The sequence below is a fragment of the Callospermophilus lateralis genome, chromosome 1 (assembly GCF_048772815.1).
Source record: "Callospermophilus lateralis isolate mCalLat2 chromosome 1, mCalLat2.hap1, whole genome shotgun sequence".
Classification (NCBI taxonomy): Eukaryota; Metazoa; Chordata; class Mammalia; order Rodentia; family Sciuridae; genus Callospermophilus; species Callospermophilus lateralis.
The window spans coordinates 15256765-15272968 of NC_135305.1; the positions used below are offsets into that span (position 1 = coordinate 15256765).

The following is a 16204-nucleotide window of genomic DNA, read 5'->3' on the forward strand; positions in this document are numbered from 1 at the left end:
GTGTTACCATCCCCATTTTAAAGACAGGAGAACTAAGGAACAAAGTGATTATGTCAGTACCCATGAGATACTGCCTGTGAGTGACAGCTTGGTGCCCCATGCGCTCAGGCTGTGGTCAGTGCTGGTCTCAAGGCTCCCTCCTGCTCAGGGGGCCTGTCCTGTGGTCAAGTCTAGGTTTGGTGGAGTGTGGTTGGGAGCCCATCTCTCACACACAACCCTCTCTGCTTTGGTACCAGCTGGGTCTCAGCACAGCACCAGCCCCCGGATCCCAAATGCAGTGACTTAACAGGGGTCCGGGATCTCTAGCTTTGCCATGTTCATTAAAAGGTTTTGACTGGAAAGAACCCCCTCTCCGCTTGTCAGCCACTTGAGCCAATTACTTTTCAAGTTGAAGTTCTTGCCTAGAGCTACGGGGGTGAGGAATTTGTCCTCTTTCCTGTCTCAAATTACTAATTATAATGTCTCAGAGAGGGGCCCACTGCAAAGAGAGTCAGGGTGGCTTTCTAGTCCTTCTAGCTGACAGCCGGGGAAGCTGGTCCTCTTCTCATCTTCATACCAAGAACTCTGTTTGCAGGGTGTCTGTGGGTGCTCCCTACAGCTCTGGCCCCCGTTGGGTCCCAGCAGGGGAGGCCAGTGGAGTTTAATTACATTCTTCCTATCGGGAATGTTCAAGGAATGAGGCTTTGAAAAACAACTTGAGCTACCAAAAAGAAGGGGGAAGAAAATCAAACCAAGTGGGCGAGAAACAGGCATTGCCTCTTGTGTCCTAGGGACCCAATCTAAATATTTAAATTTTAAAGACAGATTTCTAAATGCTTAGCTTCATAAACCTTACGTGTGGCAATTCGTGAGGGAGTCCAACCTGCCTTCTGATGTGGAATGTTCCTCTGCCTGGACTAAGAGACTTATGGAGGTGAGATTTTCACACATTCTGTATTCAGTCATAAAACTTCATCTTTAAAAAAAGCCCAAACCACGAAACAGAACATCATTCTGCCCACAGTCCTGGGGCAAAACTGGCCTCCTGGAAAGTCTGGGCCTTGAGTGAATGCTTCTTGGAAAGCTCCCTAATTCTCTACTCATTCCCCACCTTCCCTCCTCAGCTCTGAGATGACCAGTGGCTAGCACGAGCATGGGGGAGCCCTGGGCAGGTGCCGGGAGTTTTCAGACTTCTAGTCGACTCCCCAACACCCTGGACCCCAAGGCTGCAGACAGGCAGGCAGCAGGGGTGGGGGCGGTAGGTAGTGAGCTCCTTGTTCCCGGAGCATTCAAGCCCAGCCGTGAGATCTCTTGGACGTCTGTCCTGAGTGGGCAGCTGCCTTAGGTGGCCCCTAAGTCTCCTGGGAACTAAAGGTCCTGGTTCCCTGCCTTTCTTGCCTTGAAACATGGTAGGTGTTAACTCATGGGTCTGTGTGGTGCCCATGAGAACCCTGTAGGGTCCAACTGTTGGGCTGTGGGGACCACCTGGCATGGCCCTTCAGCCTGCCTCTATCTCCCTCAGCAACCTGGTCAACTCCTTCCTCCCTGGAAGCAGGAACCTACATGTTTCACCCAGTGTGCCCCCTGCCTGTCCCCCCCCTAAACTGTGCTCAGCCTCCAGTTAGAGAAGGGAGAACTGCATTCATTCCACCTTTTCTCTAAGCTTATTTCCCACAAGCCCACTATGTGCCAGGCACTATTCTGGGCTCTGGAGTCCACCAGGAGGCCCAGCAGGGGGCCAAAGTGGCTCCCTGCTCCCAAACAAAGATCCTCCTAAAGGTGACATTTTCAGCCTAATGATGGGTGGAGAGAGAAGGTTTATGTAGAGACCAGGGGTCTTTAAATTCTTACCAGATGACATCATTTCAAAGTTTCTGCTCCCTAAAAGTGGCTTTGGACAGTAGTGTACAGGGAAGTCAAAACAAAAAAGTGTGTGTTTATTCTTTTATTTCAAAAGCTAATTGTTGGAAATAAAACCCATTCTTCTGATGTGCTAAGAGCCCATAGTGTGCTCAACAGTTAAATAAATGAGCCATTCTGTCACCAATTACCTCAATGCCAAGTGGATGGACATACAGAGCACTGAGCCTCACCTGTGGAGGTAGCAGTCCAGAGTGGCTTTCAATTCTTGCTTTTCTAGATTGCTGGAAACCACCCACCAGCTTATTTACTTAGCAAATGTTGGTCCCTCCGGAGACTCAGATATTGAATATAAGATACTCTCAGTTGCCACATGAGGAGCCCCACATCCATGCTGATTGGTGTGGCCCATTCCCAGGAGGAACATCTCTTTGCGGGTCACCTCTCCCTCTGCTCTGAAGAGACTTTATGGATAGGGGGCACTTGGAGCTTCAATTGCTAAAACTGCTACAGGTGGCCCAGAAAAACCACTCTGAGTCCTTCTTGCCCCTCTATCTGCCTCCTGCCTTGGCACCTTGCTATGTGTGACTACAGGCCTCTGGGCCATTCAGGGCTCCCAAGTGGGCAGTGAGCCAGGAGGTGGAGCAGGGAAGATTCTGGGTCTCCCTGGATCTGGGGAGAAGAACCAGAATGAAAATAAGAAAAAGGAAGAGGGAATGGAGGCGTTTAGAGCCCTGGGTATGGAGATGGAGTCCATTCACAGCCCAATGTGGCACAGCCTACCTTCCCACAAATGTCCCCAAGAAGAGAAAGACCCTTCAGTTTGTATAATAATCATGGATAATTTCTCTGTTGCTTGACTGGTCACTCTGCTTTGGAGACTCTTGAGTTGTTGAGTGACGGGTCGCAGAAGTGCCTTCTATCCTGTCCTCCTTCTGGGACCCAGTGCTTTGGCAGCAGGGGCCACAAACCACAACTTGCAAGATAGAGTTCCAGGCACGGACCCAGAGACGCCTTTCTTTACAGGCTGTGTACTGCCCTGCCCTGGTACTCATCAGGATGCCGGTCAGACGCTTCCAGAAAGAACAGGAAATGGGCAAGTCGGATAGATTTCCAAGCCCACCCAACCTCACAGCTCTTACTCCTAAAGTGAAAATAGTGCAGATCTTGATGGAGGCCCCCAGAGAGATGGTGTCAGGGGAAGTGCCTTTTGGCCACAAGACTTTACCATGCCTCTCCCAGGGGTCCAAAGCTCCTGGGTACACTAGGAAGTCCTTGGGGGAGTTATGGGCTACATGAAATTCCCTGACTAAGAGGTTGGCCTGATGGGTATAGAGAGAAACCTCTGGGTGCCTGTGTCACCTGCTTTGAAAATGACTTTAAATCAACTCAGAAGCACCTTCTGACTTCCTCCCATGGAGAAGTTATTTAAGGAAGCAAGATTTTAGGATTAATTTAGAAAGATTTATAAACTTCTAAAGTCTATTAGATTAATTCCTCCATCACACTCTGTCTCCCACTCAATAAAGAAAGTGCCATCAAACTCATTGGAACTTTCTTGAAGCCTTTCACATGTATTCACAAAAGGTAAACCAATGCAGACCAGTGGCCCCTCTGTCATTCGGGATAAATACTGCTTCAGACATCATAGTAAAGATAGAGGCAGAAAAAAAAAAAAGATAGAGGCAGGTTTTAGGGTTCAGAATCTGTTCCTCAGTGTGGGCTGGGAGCTGTTAGGAATGCAGATGCTCAGGCTCCACCCCAGACCCTGCAAATCAGATTCTGCAGTTTTTAACAAGATCCCTAGGGGATCCCTACCCACGATGAAGTCTGAGATGCTCCAGCTGGTGGCTGTGCTGCAGGTTGTGGCCTGCTCTGCACTGTTACTGCCCCAGTTCTTTGTGTTGTAGTTGGACATTAGGGCTGCAAGTTGTTCTTTGTTCCTACCTCTCTCCTTCTGCCTTGTGGCTTCGTGTCTATTTCACAGATGTGGCATCTGAAGGAAAGGGAGGGATTCTGAAGAGCCACTCAGGCCTGTGTGGCTGGGTTTGAGCTGGTGGGGAACACCTGAGTTCACTTTCAGTGACACCCCTGCAGATGTGGGCAATGGAGAGGGGACCTTCCCAATGGAGAAAACCCATTTCCAGCTTTTCACTTGATCTCAAAGCTGACTGTGTCTTACTGCCTGTGTGAAGATTGACCCTGGGAAGGATCCCAACTGGGACACAATTTTCTCCATAGTGAGCATGAATTTATGTTAAGCTATTCGCATATTTTTTTCTCTGAACTCCCCGCCCCCGTGACAAAGGACATATATTAATGAAATAGCTGGTTGAGGGTAAAATGGTTATATACATAAATTCTTGTAGCCATGGAATATGTTTTTTTCCCTTTGAGATCCTCTGGCTGCTTCGAGAACAAATTCCTAACCTTGCTCTTACTGTCAGTGTGAGCCAATCAGCTGAAATAACTAGCTTGGAATGCCCCTTTACCCTTAAGAGAAAAAAGAAGAGTATGTTGTATTTTAATTAGGTATTTATAATAGGGACACAACAGCTATTCAAGAGATGTTTTAAGAATCTGGCCTTCCTTCTGAGGCATAACTGTGTTCAAATTATCCTAAAGAGAGACTGTATATCAATCCAATCCAGTTTGTGATAAATTTACAACTGGGTTCTATGCAGTAGATTTATATCAACAATTAAGCAGAAGGAAAATGGGTCATAAATTTTGGCTGGCACAGTCCGGCACCAAAGAGAAGAAAAGAGAATGGTTTAGCCAGATCAAAAGTCAATAATTTCAACACAAATTGCTAAAGCTATAACAAAAATTATTGATGTGGGAACAGATTGTTCCCCCCCATCCTTTTTAAAATTATATATTAGAAGACAAAATGAAGCATCCAAACAACAAGGTCTTATTCGAAAATTGGTGTTTTTTTTTTTTTTTAATTTGGTAAGGGGTACAAATACATAAACCCTTCTCTGCTCCTTCACTATTGAATTTAATGGAAGTGCCTCCTCTTCAACATGACTAGGACAACAAGGGGACAAGAGAGTGTCCTCAAGATTGGGTGACTTGAGAGCTGGGGGTATGGCTCAGTGGTAGAGCGCTTATCTAGCATATGTGAGGCACTGGGTTCAATCCTTAGCACCACATAAAAATAAATAAATAAAATAAAGGCATTAAAAAATAGCCTTTTTTTAAAAAAAAAAGATTGAGTGACTTGAGAAAGGGAATTGTATGGTTTGATTGTCCCCAGAACTCAGGGGTAGAAACTTAATCCCCCAGTCATATGCTGATGGGATTTGAAAGTAGGGCCATTGGGAGGTAGGGAGGTTTAGAAGAGGTAATGAGGGTAGGGTCCCTATGATGTCATTGGTGGCATTGTAAGAGAAGGAGACCTGGGTGAGCTGGCGTGCTTGTTGTGTCTCATGATGTGATGGCCTCTGCCATGTTACGATGCAGCAAGGATGCCCTTGTCAGATGCCAACAGATCAGATGCTGGCAGCATGCTCTTGGGCTTCCCAGCCTCCATGAACTCTGAGCAAAATAAATGTCTATTCTTTAAAAATTAAAAAATAGACATACCTGGTCTAGAATAAAATACCTTGTCTCAAGTATTTTGTTGTAGTAATGGAAATGGACCAAGAAGTTTCTAAATTGATGGGGTTTTTTGTTTGTTTGTTTGTGGTACCAGGGTTGAACCCGGGGTGCTTCACCACTAAGCCACATCCGCAGCCCTTTTTTCTATTTTATTTAGAGACAGGGTTTTGCTGAGTTGCTTAGGGCCTCACTAAGTTGCTGAGGCTGGCTCTGAACTCATGATCCTTGTGCCTCAGCCTCCCAAGCCGATGGAATTACAGGTGTGCACCACCATGCCCAGCCCTAAATTGATTTTTGATGGTAGGACAAGTGTAGGGGAGGCTATACAAAATTCCTAAATCAGATGAAGTGGAAGAAAATTTATGTGTCCTAGAAAGAAGCAGCCTAGATGCATGATTTATCAAGTGGTTATAACTGTGTTGTACACTGGAACAGAAGTCCATCCCTTGAAAGGAGAAAGGCAATCAAGGTCATTTGGGTCAAAGTAGCTGGTAAGAGATGGGATGTTGCTAGACAGAAGATGTGGGCCAAAACACATGTATAAGATGTTCCCCAATAGTGAAGGAAGCGCCTAAGGTGTCCTTCTTGTGCCAGGGTTTGGTTCTGCTGAAAATATATCATCCGAGTTACCGACCTTCATGGCTGACAGCTTCACTTCCGGATGGTTCAGTGTGCAACCAGGCAAACTGCCAGCCTTGTCTTTAACCATTAGGAAGGATTGACTGGCTCTGCACCACAGGCAGTATGGAGTGGCCGCATCATGTACAAGAAGTACACAAGAAAGGCTGTCCCAGGCGTTGTTGGACTTAGGCCCCTGAATTTGGAAAGCTGATGTTTCGAAGTTCAGAAGCAACATGACTGCCTGACAAGAAACTGGCTCTAATCTGGAACCACGGGGTCTATGCGTGATGAAGGCAGCCCCCGGGCCTGGCCTTCTGTTCTCCTTGGTCATCTGCACAATGCAGCAAAATTGCTGATTTGCCCTCTCTACCTGTTTGAGGAGAGGAAAGATAATTGGAAAGAGATGTCAGGGTGGAGGGAGGGGCTGGCAGAGGGAGCGACACTGGTGTGGGTCCTGTGGATGCTACAGGAGGCATTGAGGCTCAAGCCTTCTTGCCAATGAGATCATTGGCTGATTGCCACAAGGAGACTGTAGCACCAAAACTGTGAATGGGAGCTGGCCATTGGAGCTGGTCTCCTCGGTCAGGGAACTCTGTTGTGGGGGCTCCCCCAAGAACCCTCTGAACCACTCTTGCATCTGCTCCTAAAAGAAGGTCCAGACAGCGTCCCTAGGAGGGTAGGACTTGGGATCTCTTGTGACACCCAAGCCCTGGCGAAGAAGGGGGTCCGGCAGGTGCAGCAGGAAGAAGGCAGGAGGAAGAGCAGACCCCACCCCTTCCCGGGTGGCTTCCTTGGGCCACGGGTCAGCCTGGGTGGAAGGCCCAGCAGAGTGTGGTGCTGGATCTGAGACTGAAGTTTTAATCTGAACCAGATGGGTCTGGACTTTTTAATGCCTCAAAGTGACAGGCACCTTTGAGATCTGCCCCAGGTGTCCGGAAATGGGAAAGGAAAGCATGTTTAAAAAAAAAAAAAAACTGGCGAAAATACCACAGGGTTTCATGTTTGTACCTCACTGAGTTCACCTGGTGCAAAGTACTAGTCACTCAGCCATCTAGAGATGACTAGAGGGACCGTCCCAGAGGGTGAAGGAGCAAGTGAAGGTGAGCGATGTGGAGAGAGCCGCTGGGGAACAGGGTCAGAGCTGCTGCATCCAGCGGCGTCTGAAAGCAGCCCTGCCCCTCTGGAGCTTGTAGCTCTGGGGGCCGAGAAGTCTGGGCCACTTTCTGTCACCGCTCATGGAAGGAGTTACAATGCACATACCCACTCTTTTCTTTGGAGGGACAGGGTTCCCCTCAGATGCTCAAAGGACATTGGTAGAAGGAAATGGTTCAGGAGAAGCAGCTCCTGTGAACTCCAGCTGGAATCCAGGGACCTCATGGACAAACCCAAGGAAAGGCGGCACAGGGGCCTCTGGGGTGCTCTCTACTCTAGCAAAAAACGGTGTGAGGGAGGGTCCTGAGCCCCGGGAGCTGGCATTAACTGGCACTCAAGAAATATTTGTTGAATGGAAACCAGCAGGAAAATTATAACAAGTCATACTTTACATGCAAATTTTCAGGAATATTTTCAGGAAAATAGCTAATGTGTGAACATCTAATCTGCATTTCCCTGTCCTGACAGATGGCCCATATTAACAGAGCTCTGATTATAGTTAAAAAAAAATTTAAAAAAATAAAACAAGAGAGAAAGAAAGAAAAGAAAATTTACAAATTTAATCGAGTGGGTATCCTGAGCAAGGCCACACAAAGCAATGCTATTGTGACTACCAAATTTATTTTTTAAAAGACAACAACTAGTTTCCTATTTGTCAAAGACCATCCCAAACATTGCCTGAGGAAAGAATATGATCTACAGAGTGGGGTTGTGAGGCTGGGGCAGGTTGTTGGATGCTGTTTTTTTTTCTTGGAAGAGGGAGCTGGGCCCTAAGAGTGCAAGATTACATTCTCCAAGTGGAACCAGTGTCCCCACCTGGGATGTTTATTAAAAATTCATGTTCCCAAGCCCCAGCCCAGACTTACGGAATCAGAACCTCTGAATCCAGGGCCCTAGAATATGCGTTTTATACTGTCTTATCAAATGATTTTGCATGCACTCAAGTTTGAAAACCTTTCTCTGCTATAATCAGTTTATTTGCCCAGGTAATCTCTTCAGGGCCTTGGGCTATTTGGCACAACCTGTGGGAGATGGCCCCAGGAAAGAAGGCCTGATCCAAGACTCCGAGATTGACAGAGGCCAGGGTGGCTCTCCTCAAGGTCACGGTCAGTTCAGGCCATGACAGAGGTATCCTGTGTGCGTGAGGGTTTTGGGTGGGAAGCTCACCCTGTGTCCCGGATATTTCTACACCCAGGCCTGACGGGTCTTAGCTCATGTGATAGGCAGGTTCCTAGGGCTCTGTAGCTCTCCAAATGATGCCATATTCTAGAATCAATTTTTGCTGCCTTTTATTGCCCTGGCGGGTTTAATATGGAAGGGAGATATCGTTTAATAGATACAACGGAATTGTTTATCAATCAGCCTTTAAGTTCCCTCAAGGTGCCCGTCAGGACTTCTACCTCTCAGAGCTCCGCCCCCCTCCAAGCCTCCGCCAGGTCTACAGGCTGCCCGGCACCTCCTCCTGGTTTATTTGGGACTTGGGGCTGAACCTCCTGCTGATGCCTTCCTGGGATAGCCCCTTAGGCATTCTTCAGGAAGTCATTCTCCCAAGCTCTTAGCCAAATGACCTGAGCAGACCTGACCTGGGGCTGGGGTCTGATTGGCATGAGGCCACTGGGACCCTCATGCCCTGACCATGAAAATGGGGTCCAGAATGGACAGTGACCTTAGCATCCCCATCAGAGTGCCCTTCCTGACTCTTGCTGGGAATTTGAGGCCACAGAGCCTCTTCACTGGGCAGGATAAGGAAGTATGTGGTCACAGACATTCCTGGCAGGCTTCCTGGGGCTTCCAGAGGACAGCAGGACCCAAAATGGGCCCACCTTAAAGGACACACAGCCAGGAACTGGGCAGAAGATACTGGAACCTGAGCACATATCTTGAGGCCTGGATAGAGATTTTCCTGAAGCAACATCTATCCCTGAGCCGTGTGACTATTTGCATTCATAAATATAAATTTGTGAGTTTGTTTGTGTTTTTGTTAAGATCAATTTGAGTTGGGGTTCTGTTACCTGCAACTAAAGGGAAGGGAAGAGTTGGGGTTCTGTTACCTGCAACTATAGGGAAGCCCTCCAGCTCCCCTGGTTTCTCTTGCTCCAGTGTGCTCCAATCATCTTTGGTCCCTCCACCCCCTCCTCAATTTAAACCAAATATTAAATAAGTACCTATAAAACAGGATGAGAGAGGTGCTAGGGTTATTTGGATTCGCAGCTTGTTGAGACTCCATGCCTGAAGAATATTGATTAATGGATCAATGTCAATCTGGAGGGAGCCCTGTCCTGTTCAACATTTTAGTCAATGACTTAGATGAAATAGGAGACATGCTTAGCAAGTCTCAGATGACACAAAGCTGGAGGAACTGCTAATATGACAGATGGCAGAATCAAGATTCAAAATTATTTTGACTGACTTGAACAGTAATAAGAATAAATATAAACTCTTGCATCTAGGCTCAAAAGATCAATTGTATAAGCAGGGGACTGGGAGACCTGGCTTGGCAGTTGCCATAACAACACAGAACTTGAAGTGGACCATAAGCTCACGTTGAACCCCAAATTGAGAGAATTAATCACACAGTGACTCAGTTTTCAAATGTTTAAAAGCTGCTAGCGGAGAAGAAAGACAAACTTTGCCTCTGCCTCCCCAGGAGGATAGAGAAGTGAAATTTTCCAGGAATTAGTTTGTATAGCTTACTATACACATTTTTTTTTTTTTTTTCCTAATGATTCCAATAAGAGAACAAGCCACCTTCTGGAATTGTGAGGGTAATAATAATGACATCAGAATGTCATAGAAAGGATGCCATTTGAAAGCACAGATTTTTAAAATGATTCTGTTTAACAACTCACAGGTCGAAGCCCCCCCCACAACATGCATACACACACATGTGCACACATGCACACATGCACATACAAGGTGAAAGTAGCCTGGCTCACCAACCAAGCAAGCTGGCTGAGAAGGGCCTGATCTGGAGGAACACCCAGAGGCCCAGACCCACCTCACCAGCCACCTCCACCTCCCTCTGCCTGTGGCCCTCCTCAGCTCAGCTGGTCTCCATTCCTGCTTCAGCTGGGCCTGTCCTGTGTCCACTCCTGTCCTGCGGCCCAGCTGCCTTTTCTGGCTCACACGTGTCTCCCTCCGTGTGGCCACTTCACAGTCAGTGTCGGGAAGCCACACCTCCTTCCCAGATGCTGCCCGTGGACGCCCAAACCTCCCTGGGACTTTGCAGGTTCCCTGGCCAGTTTGGGGGCAGTCCCAGACAGTGAAGGTACCCGCACCATCTGCCTTTTTTTCCTTCTGTGTTTCTGACCCCTCTATTTTACTCACTGGACCAGAGAGATGGAGAAGGCCAGCAGTGGCCTGATCTCATCTTATGAACTTAGGGTGTGAGATCAGCAAGTTAGTCCAACAAGTTTCACTTCCAGGAGCACAAGATTGGCCGCCTGTGGACCCCACCTGTACTCACATGTTTCTCCTGGAAGAGGTCCACCTCGCTCAGAAGCCTCTTCTGGCAGTCGGGGTGGGTGGCCAGCAGGTAGGTGGCGAAGGACAGTGTGTTGGCGACCATCTCATAGCCCGCGATGAGGAAGAGCACGGCCTGACCCACGATCTCATCCACAGTCAAAGGCGTGGACAAGGCTCTGGGCTGCTGCTGGGAGGGGTCCCCTGTGCCCTTGCCAGAGGAGGGGACCTCCTTGGCAAAGTCAAAGTCGTCCAGGCCCACGGAGCTCGCAGAGTACCGGGCGTCCAGCACTGCTTGGAGGAAATCTCTCCGCCTCTAAGGACAGAGCAAAATGCACATTGTGACCTTAGAGTCACAGAAGGAGGTTTCTTGGAGGACAGAGGAAGGAGACACATGGCCTAACGTTTGAAGAGCTCAGTAGAAACAGGATCCTTGTCACTGGGGTATCTGGGATGGCCAGGACCTGGAGACCACCTCATCGTTCCCTAGACTTGGGCAGCAGCGGGCAGACTGTGATGCTGATGGTCAACAAGACAGGCTGGCTGAGGTGGGGCTCAGTGGCACAGAGCGCACTGGCACGCACAAGGCCTCGGGCGCATCCCAGCACCGCAAAAAAAAAAAAAAAAAAAAAAGCACCATGCTTTTTTTTTTTTTTTTTCCCTAATTGCACATATTTATGGCGTATAGTGTGATTAATGTATTTAATGTGTGATGGTCAAATCAGAATCCTTAGCATTTCCATCTCCTTAAATATTTATCATTTCTTTGTGCTGGGAACTTTCAAACTCATTTTTATTTCTTTACAAAATGTGAAATAAGCTGCTGTAAACTATAGTCACCCTACTGTGCTACAGAACACTGGGACTTAATCCTTTAATCTAATAGGATTTGGCACCATTATTCAATAGCCCTCTAGCCCTCTCCTTCCCTCACATCCTTCCCAGCTTCTAATGACACGATTCTACTTTCTACTTCTATGGGAAAAAAAATCCACTTTATTATTAGTTTCCACATGTGACAGAGGACATGCTGCATTTGTCTTTCTGTGTCTGGCTTATTTCACATACCATAACGGCCTCTGGTTTCCATCTATGTTGCAGCAAATGACATGATTTCATTTTTTTTAACATTTATTTTTTAGTTGTAGTTGGCACAATCCCTTTATTTCATTTATTTATTTTTATGTGGTGCTGAGAATCGAACCCAGGATCTTGTCTCTACTGCTGAGCCACAACCCTTGCCTGATTTCATTCTTTTTTATGACTAAATAATATTCCATGGGGTTTATACACTACATTTCCTTTATCCATTTCAGATGAGGTCATTCTATTCTATCTGGGCTGGTATGGAAAGGTGTGGAGTCACTTTGTTAAGCAAACAAAACAAAAAAACATTGGGGAGCAGTATGCGTGGAATCTAATTTCTGTAAAAACAATAAGTACACAATATGTGTAATTATGTGTATACATCTCCGCATGGAAAACATTTAGCAATGTCCACACTTAACAGTTCCTAGTAAGCTGGGGGAGGTGGGAAACCAGGGGAGCATTTACTTTTTACTCTGATATGTTTGAACTGTTGGTTGTTTCTCTGATAAGAGCACAAGAAAGCTTCTTATGGATTTAAACCAGAGCCCAAGCTCAGTTGCTCACTCATGCGCAATTTAGAGCTCCTCTGGGTAGTCAGAAGTTTTCTCTCATGGTAGAAAGTCAACAGAACTGGGGGACAGGGGACGGAGCTGACGAATGGAGCATGTCTTCAAAGCCCCCAGACCTAGCTTTCTGCTTCCTATCCATCCCTTTTTTTTTCAGTAAATCCTCACCCCCCATTTAAGTGGTTAGAGCTTTCTTACCATCTCCCCTACCTTTCTTATCAGTAATTTGCATATTCTTTATATTTTTAGGACACTAATTTTAACTATAGGAGTGTTTACATATTGCTTGAGCATTAACAAAGTGTATGCCTGGCGCATCTCTTCTTTGAAATGCCCTTTAATGTGATGAATGACAACCAAGATGATGTTCCTTTCTGAAGTTTATGGAATTAAAACAGCAAAAGAGAGTATCAGAACCCCCACCAGGAAAATATTTTAATTTCAAAGTACTTTGCTAGTTGCAGCCTTTTCTCAATTCATTGGCTTCTGAATTTCTATTGCATGAATAATCTATGCCCCACACATTAGCATGTAATGCCATCTTTTTCAAAAATGTGATTCCTCTATTAAGATTGTTGTGATTTCATGTGTGGTTGCCTTTTTTGCTCCATAAGGTTATAAGCATCCCCAGGGCAGGCCCCTCCGCCCAGCCCCCATGCGTGCCTAGTTCTGTGCTGAGCCCATATTAGATATGCAATAAATAATTCCACCAATCAAAACGTAAAGCCATACACACCCTCTGAAGAAGGGTGAGCTGGGCTGGATAACCACTGCGAGTTATTTAGAGCAGAAGGCACCCCCGCTTTGTGACCTTCGAGGTGTCTGAGGAGAGCCTAGCAGAGCTCAGGGCTAAGGCTGTGGATGTCGCACATGTTGGGGCCAAGAAAGCGAGCCCTCTGCTTCTTGGCATCCGGCTCAGACTAATAGCTGAGAAAACGGCCAAGGGTCAGCAAGAGGCGGCCTCTTCATTCCGCCCTGACCCTGCTCCTGTAGATGTCTACATGGCATCCTGGAGGGCTGGCAGTCCCCAGCATCCCTCCTGCTGTTTGGCTAACATGGTGGCTGCTGCAGTCCCACAGATATCCCTGTGAACGCAGAGCAGAACCAGGGTGGGGTGGAGATCTGGGGGTGGTGTCAGGGAGAAATGAGCACCCGCTGCTCCCCTAGCCAGCGAGGGACTCCAGAGCATCCCTGGACCTCTCAGGTGGTCCATTTGAACCTCCTCGGGGTGTGACACGGTTGCGGTCCCTGAGACTTGGTGTGGCTTTGCGGGGACGGGGTGGGGACAAGGCATAGCTACATCCATATCAAGTATTTTTCCAGGGGCAGAGGGCAGCTGGCAGTCTTTCCTCTTACCCCAGCTCAGCCAGCCTGCTAAAGGGCCGGCGGAGGCTTGCAGAAATGTGCCTTCACCTCCAGCTGATGAGGTTGGAGGGAAGGGCTGCCCTCCAGGGCTTCTGCGCTGCAGAGGAACATTAGTGTGGACGGTTCCTATTATTCACACGGCATCATGGAGGCTATCTGAACACTGCCCATTTAGGACCAAAACAGTGCTGGTTTATGGTTATATCCAAGAAAAATACGTGTCCTGATAGATGTAGGTGTCTAATCCACCCAACGGCTAGAGCTTAGAAAAATATTTACCTTTTAACATCTGTGCAGCATTTTCTCTGCACAAACACACATCTGCTTGATGGAATGTATACAGAGTTCTGATGGCTTTCAAGTAAGTTTTCTTAGTAACCTTATAGCTCAGTCTTGACATGGGCAGTCCTGGATTTGTGGTGGGGAGGTTTCTCTCAGATCAACTCATTGTTTGAAACAAATAGCTTTAGAGTTTATAAAAGGAAAAGCTCTAGGCAATCCCAGTAATCGGATCTTTAAAAACCTCTCACCTCTTAGTAAGTCACTCAGTGAAACAGTTTTTTAAATTTTCAGCTTGATTCCACAACCAGTGGGTTTCAGGCTAGGAGTGTAGGGTGTGGGGAGTCTGTGTGTGTATGTGTGTGTGTGTGTGTGAGAGAGAGAGAGAGAGAGACAGAGAGAAGGCTTACATAGGGGAGTCCTTTACAGTGCTATTAAGGTTCAAAATTTTTCTTTATCCTTCCTCCCTCAGCCTGTCTCCTCGCTGCCAAGAAGACAGCACCTGGACAGGAGTGCTCTGTCCTTCGGAATTCAGAGTCAGGCTAGGTAGACCAGCTAGCTGATTCCTCCCACAGCTCCAAGCACATTCAAGTTGCGTTTAGAGTGGTGTGGGCCAAGGGGCCAAGAGTTTGTATAAACCTTCCCATGTCTTGTGGATCCAGATGCACTTGCTATACGGTCCCCAGGGTATGAAGATGAGAGGACAAGGCCGCCGCCCAAGGCTGCTCTCTGAATCCAGCCACTAATCGACTCTGATTTCATTCTAGGCCAATGCTTTAACCATTGGACCTCATGAATTCCTCTGAGCCACTCAGTCTTTGGGAAAACCCTTTTAAAGCTCCATCTTGAACAAGTCAGTTAAGGAAAAGCCCTTTCAGCCTCGTTTTTCCTTTCAGTAAGTTTCTTGAATGCAACGAGGCCCTTAAAGAACAGCATTTACGCATGCATGAGCATATCTGGTATTGAAATGATCTTTTTTCACAGTGAAAATTCTTACTTCTATTCTTAGCCGAGTCCAATCAACAAATATTTACTCGATTCCCACTATGTGCCAAGCAGAGTGCTAGTCTGTAAGGAGGAAAGAAAGCTCTAGATCTCAAATGAAGCCTGCTAAAGAGACCAGAAGGCACTCAACCACAGATTTTGTAGCAACATCTTCTACCCTGAAAGGGATCGTAGGATTGATTGACAGTTGCACAAACTTCTCTCTAATATTTATGCTATTCATGCTATGACACTCCGTCTTGCCATTTTTCAATAAAAAGAATATGCTCATGAAAATTACATGGGGCACATTTACCTAGAAGATTCTTATGGGCTTCTCTAACCTGCGCTTGGGGTGATGTTTGAGCTGGAGTGGCAGTTTTTGGGGGGCAGCGTTCATTCTGGTCGCCGTGTCAGGGGAGGGACCCATTGCTCGGGGCTTTTCCTCCTCCTCTCCTTTCCCACCTCTCCTCCCCGTTCTCGTTGACCTTCCACTTTGCTTTCCACTGCCCCTGGAAAGCTCAGGGCAGCAGATTGCTGGAGGACAGCATGATGTGTGGGGCTGGGAGGGAAGAAAAAGGAGAGAGAGCGATGGCAAATTAGGTTCCATTCTGTTTCCAGGCTGTATCCTATTAAAATACGTTACCTCTTCTGCAGCTTGCTGGTCCCGCAAGGCAATCTCATTCCTAATGAGTTTGTTAAAAAAGCCATTCAGTTCATCTCGGTTCTTATTGGGCAGAATCCGGGCCAGTGGGACCATTATGGATGGAAATGATACTTGAAAGAAAAACAAAAGTGGCATTGAAAAGGGGGCCATAATAACCCATGGCTATTAGACGCCTGTTACTAGGAAGCAAGTGCCCCCCTTGAAATCGAGTCATTCCGAAGGCCTGCCCCTCTCCCTCCCCCGGGAATCACTGCTTCTCAGAGCTGGGTTATGTCTGGCTCCATCTCTGTCCCTGTCACCATTCCTTGCACATAGTAAGCACTCAATAAATGTCTGCCTGATTAACCAAGTCCTCCCCCTCAGCTGGCCCTCTACAGGAGGTCTCAGCTTGTGAATTAGTGGCTCAGGTTCTAGATATTCAGACTGAGGTCTTTCTCTTCTGTCAAGAGAGCAGATCACAGGCTGTGCTTCAAGTCTTAGCAAGGGGTAGAAGCTCATTTACTTTCTTAACTTTCCGGTCATTTGCATTTCTTTCTCTGGACAACTGTCCCCAGAGCAACCACCTGAATTGTTG

General features: G+C 47.1%; 1 protein-coding gene across 1 annotated transcript in view; it reads right to left on the minus strand.

Annotated features, from left to right (window-relative positions):
- Positions 1-16204, minus strand: part of Tbxas1 (thromboxane A synthase 1) — a 152659-nt gene that overhangs the window by 39983 nt on the left and 96472 nt on the right. Inside the window, exons 8-9 of the mRNA XM_076832702.2 lie at positions 15610-15740; positions 10685-10996 (exon numbers count right to left, since the gene is read on the minus strand). Coding sequence (XP_076688817.2) covers positions 10685-10996; positions 15610-15740 — 443 coding nt within the window. The remainder of the gene's footprint in view (positions 1-10684; positions 10997-15609; positions 15741-16204) is intronic.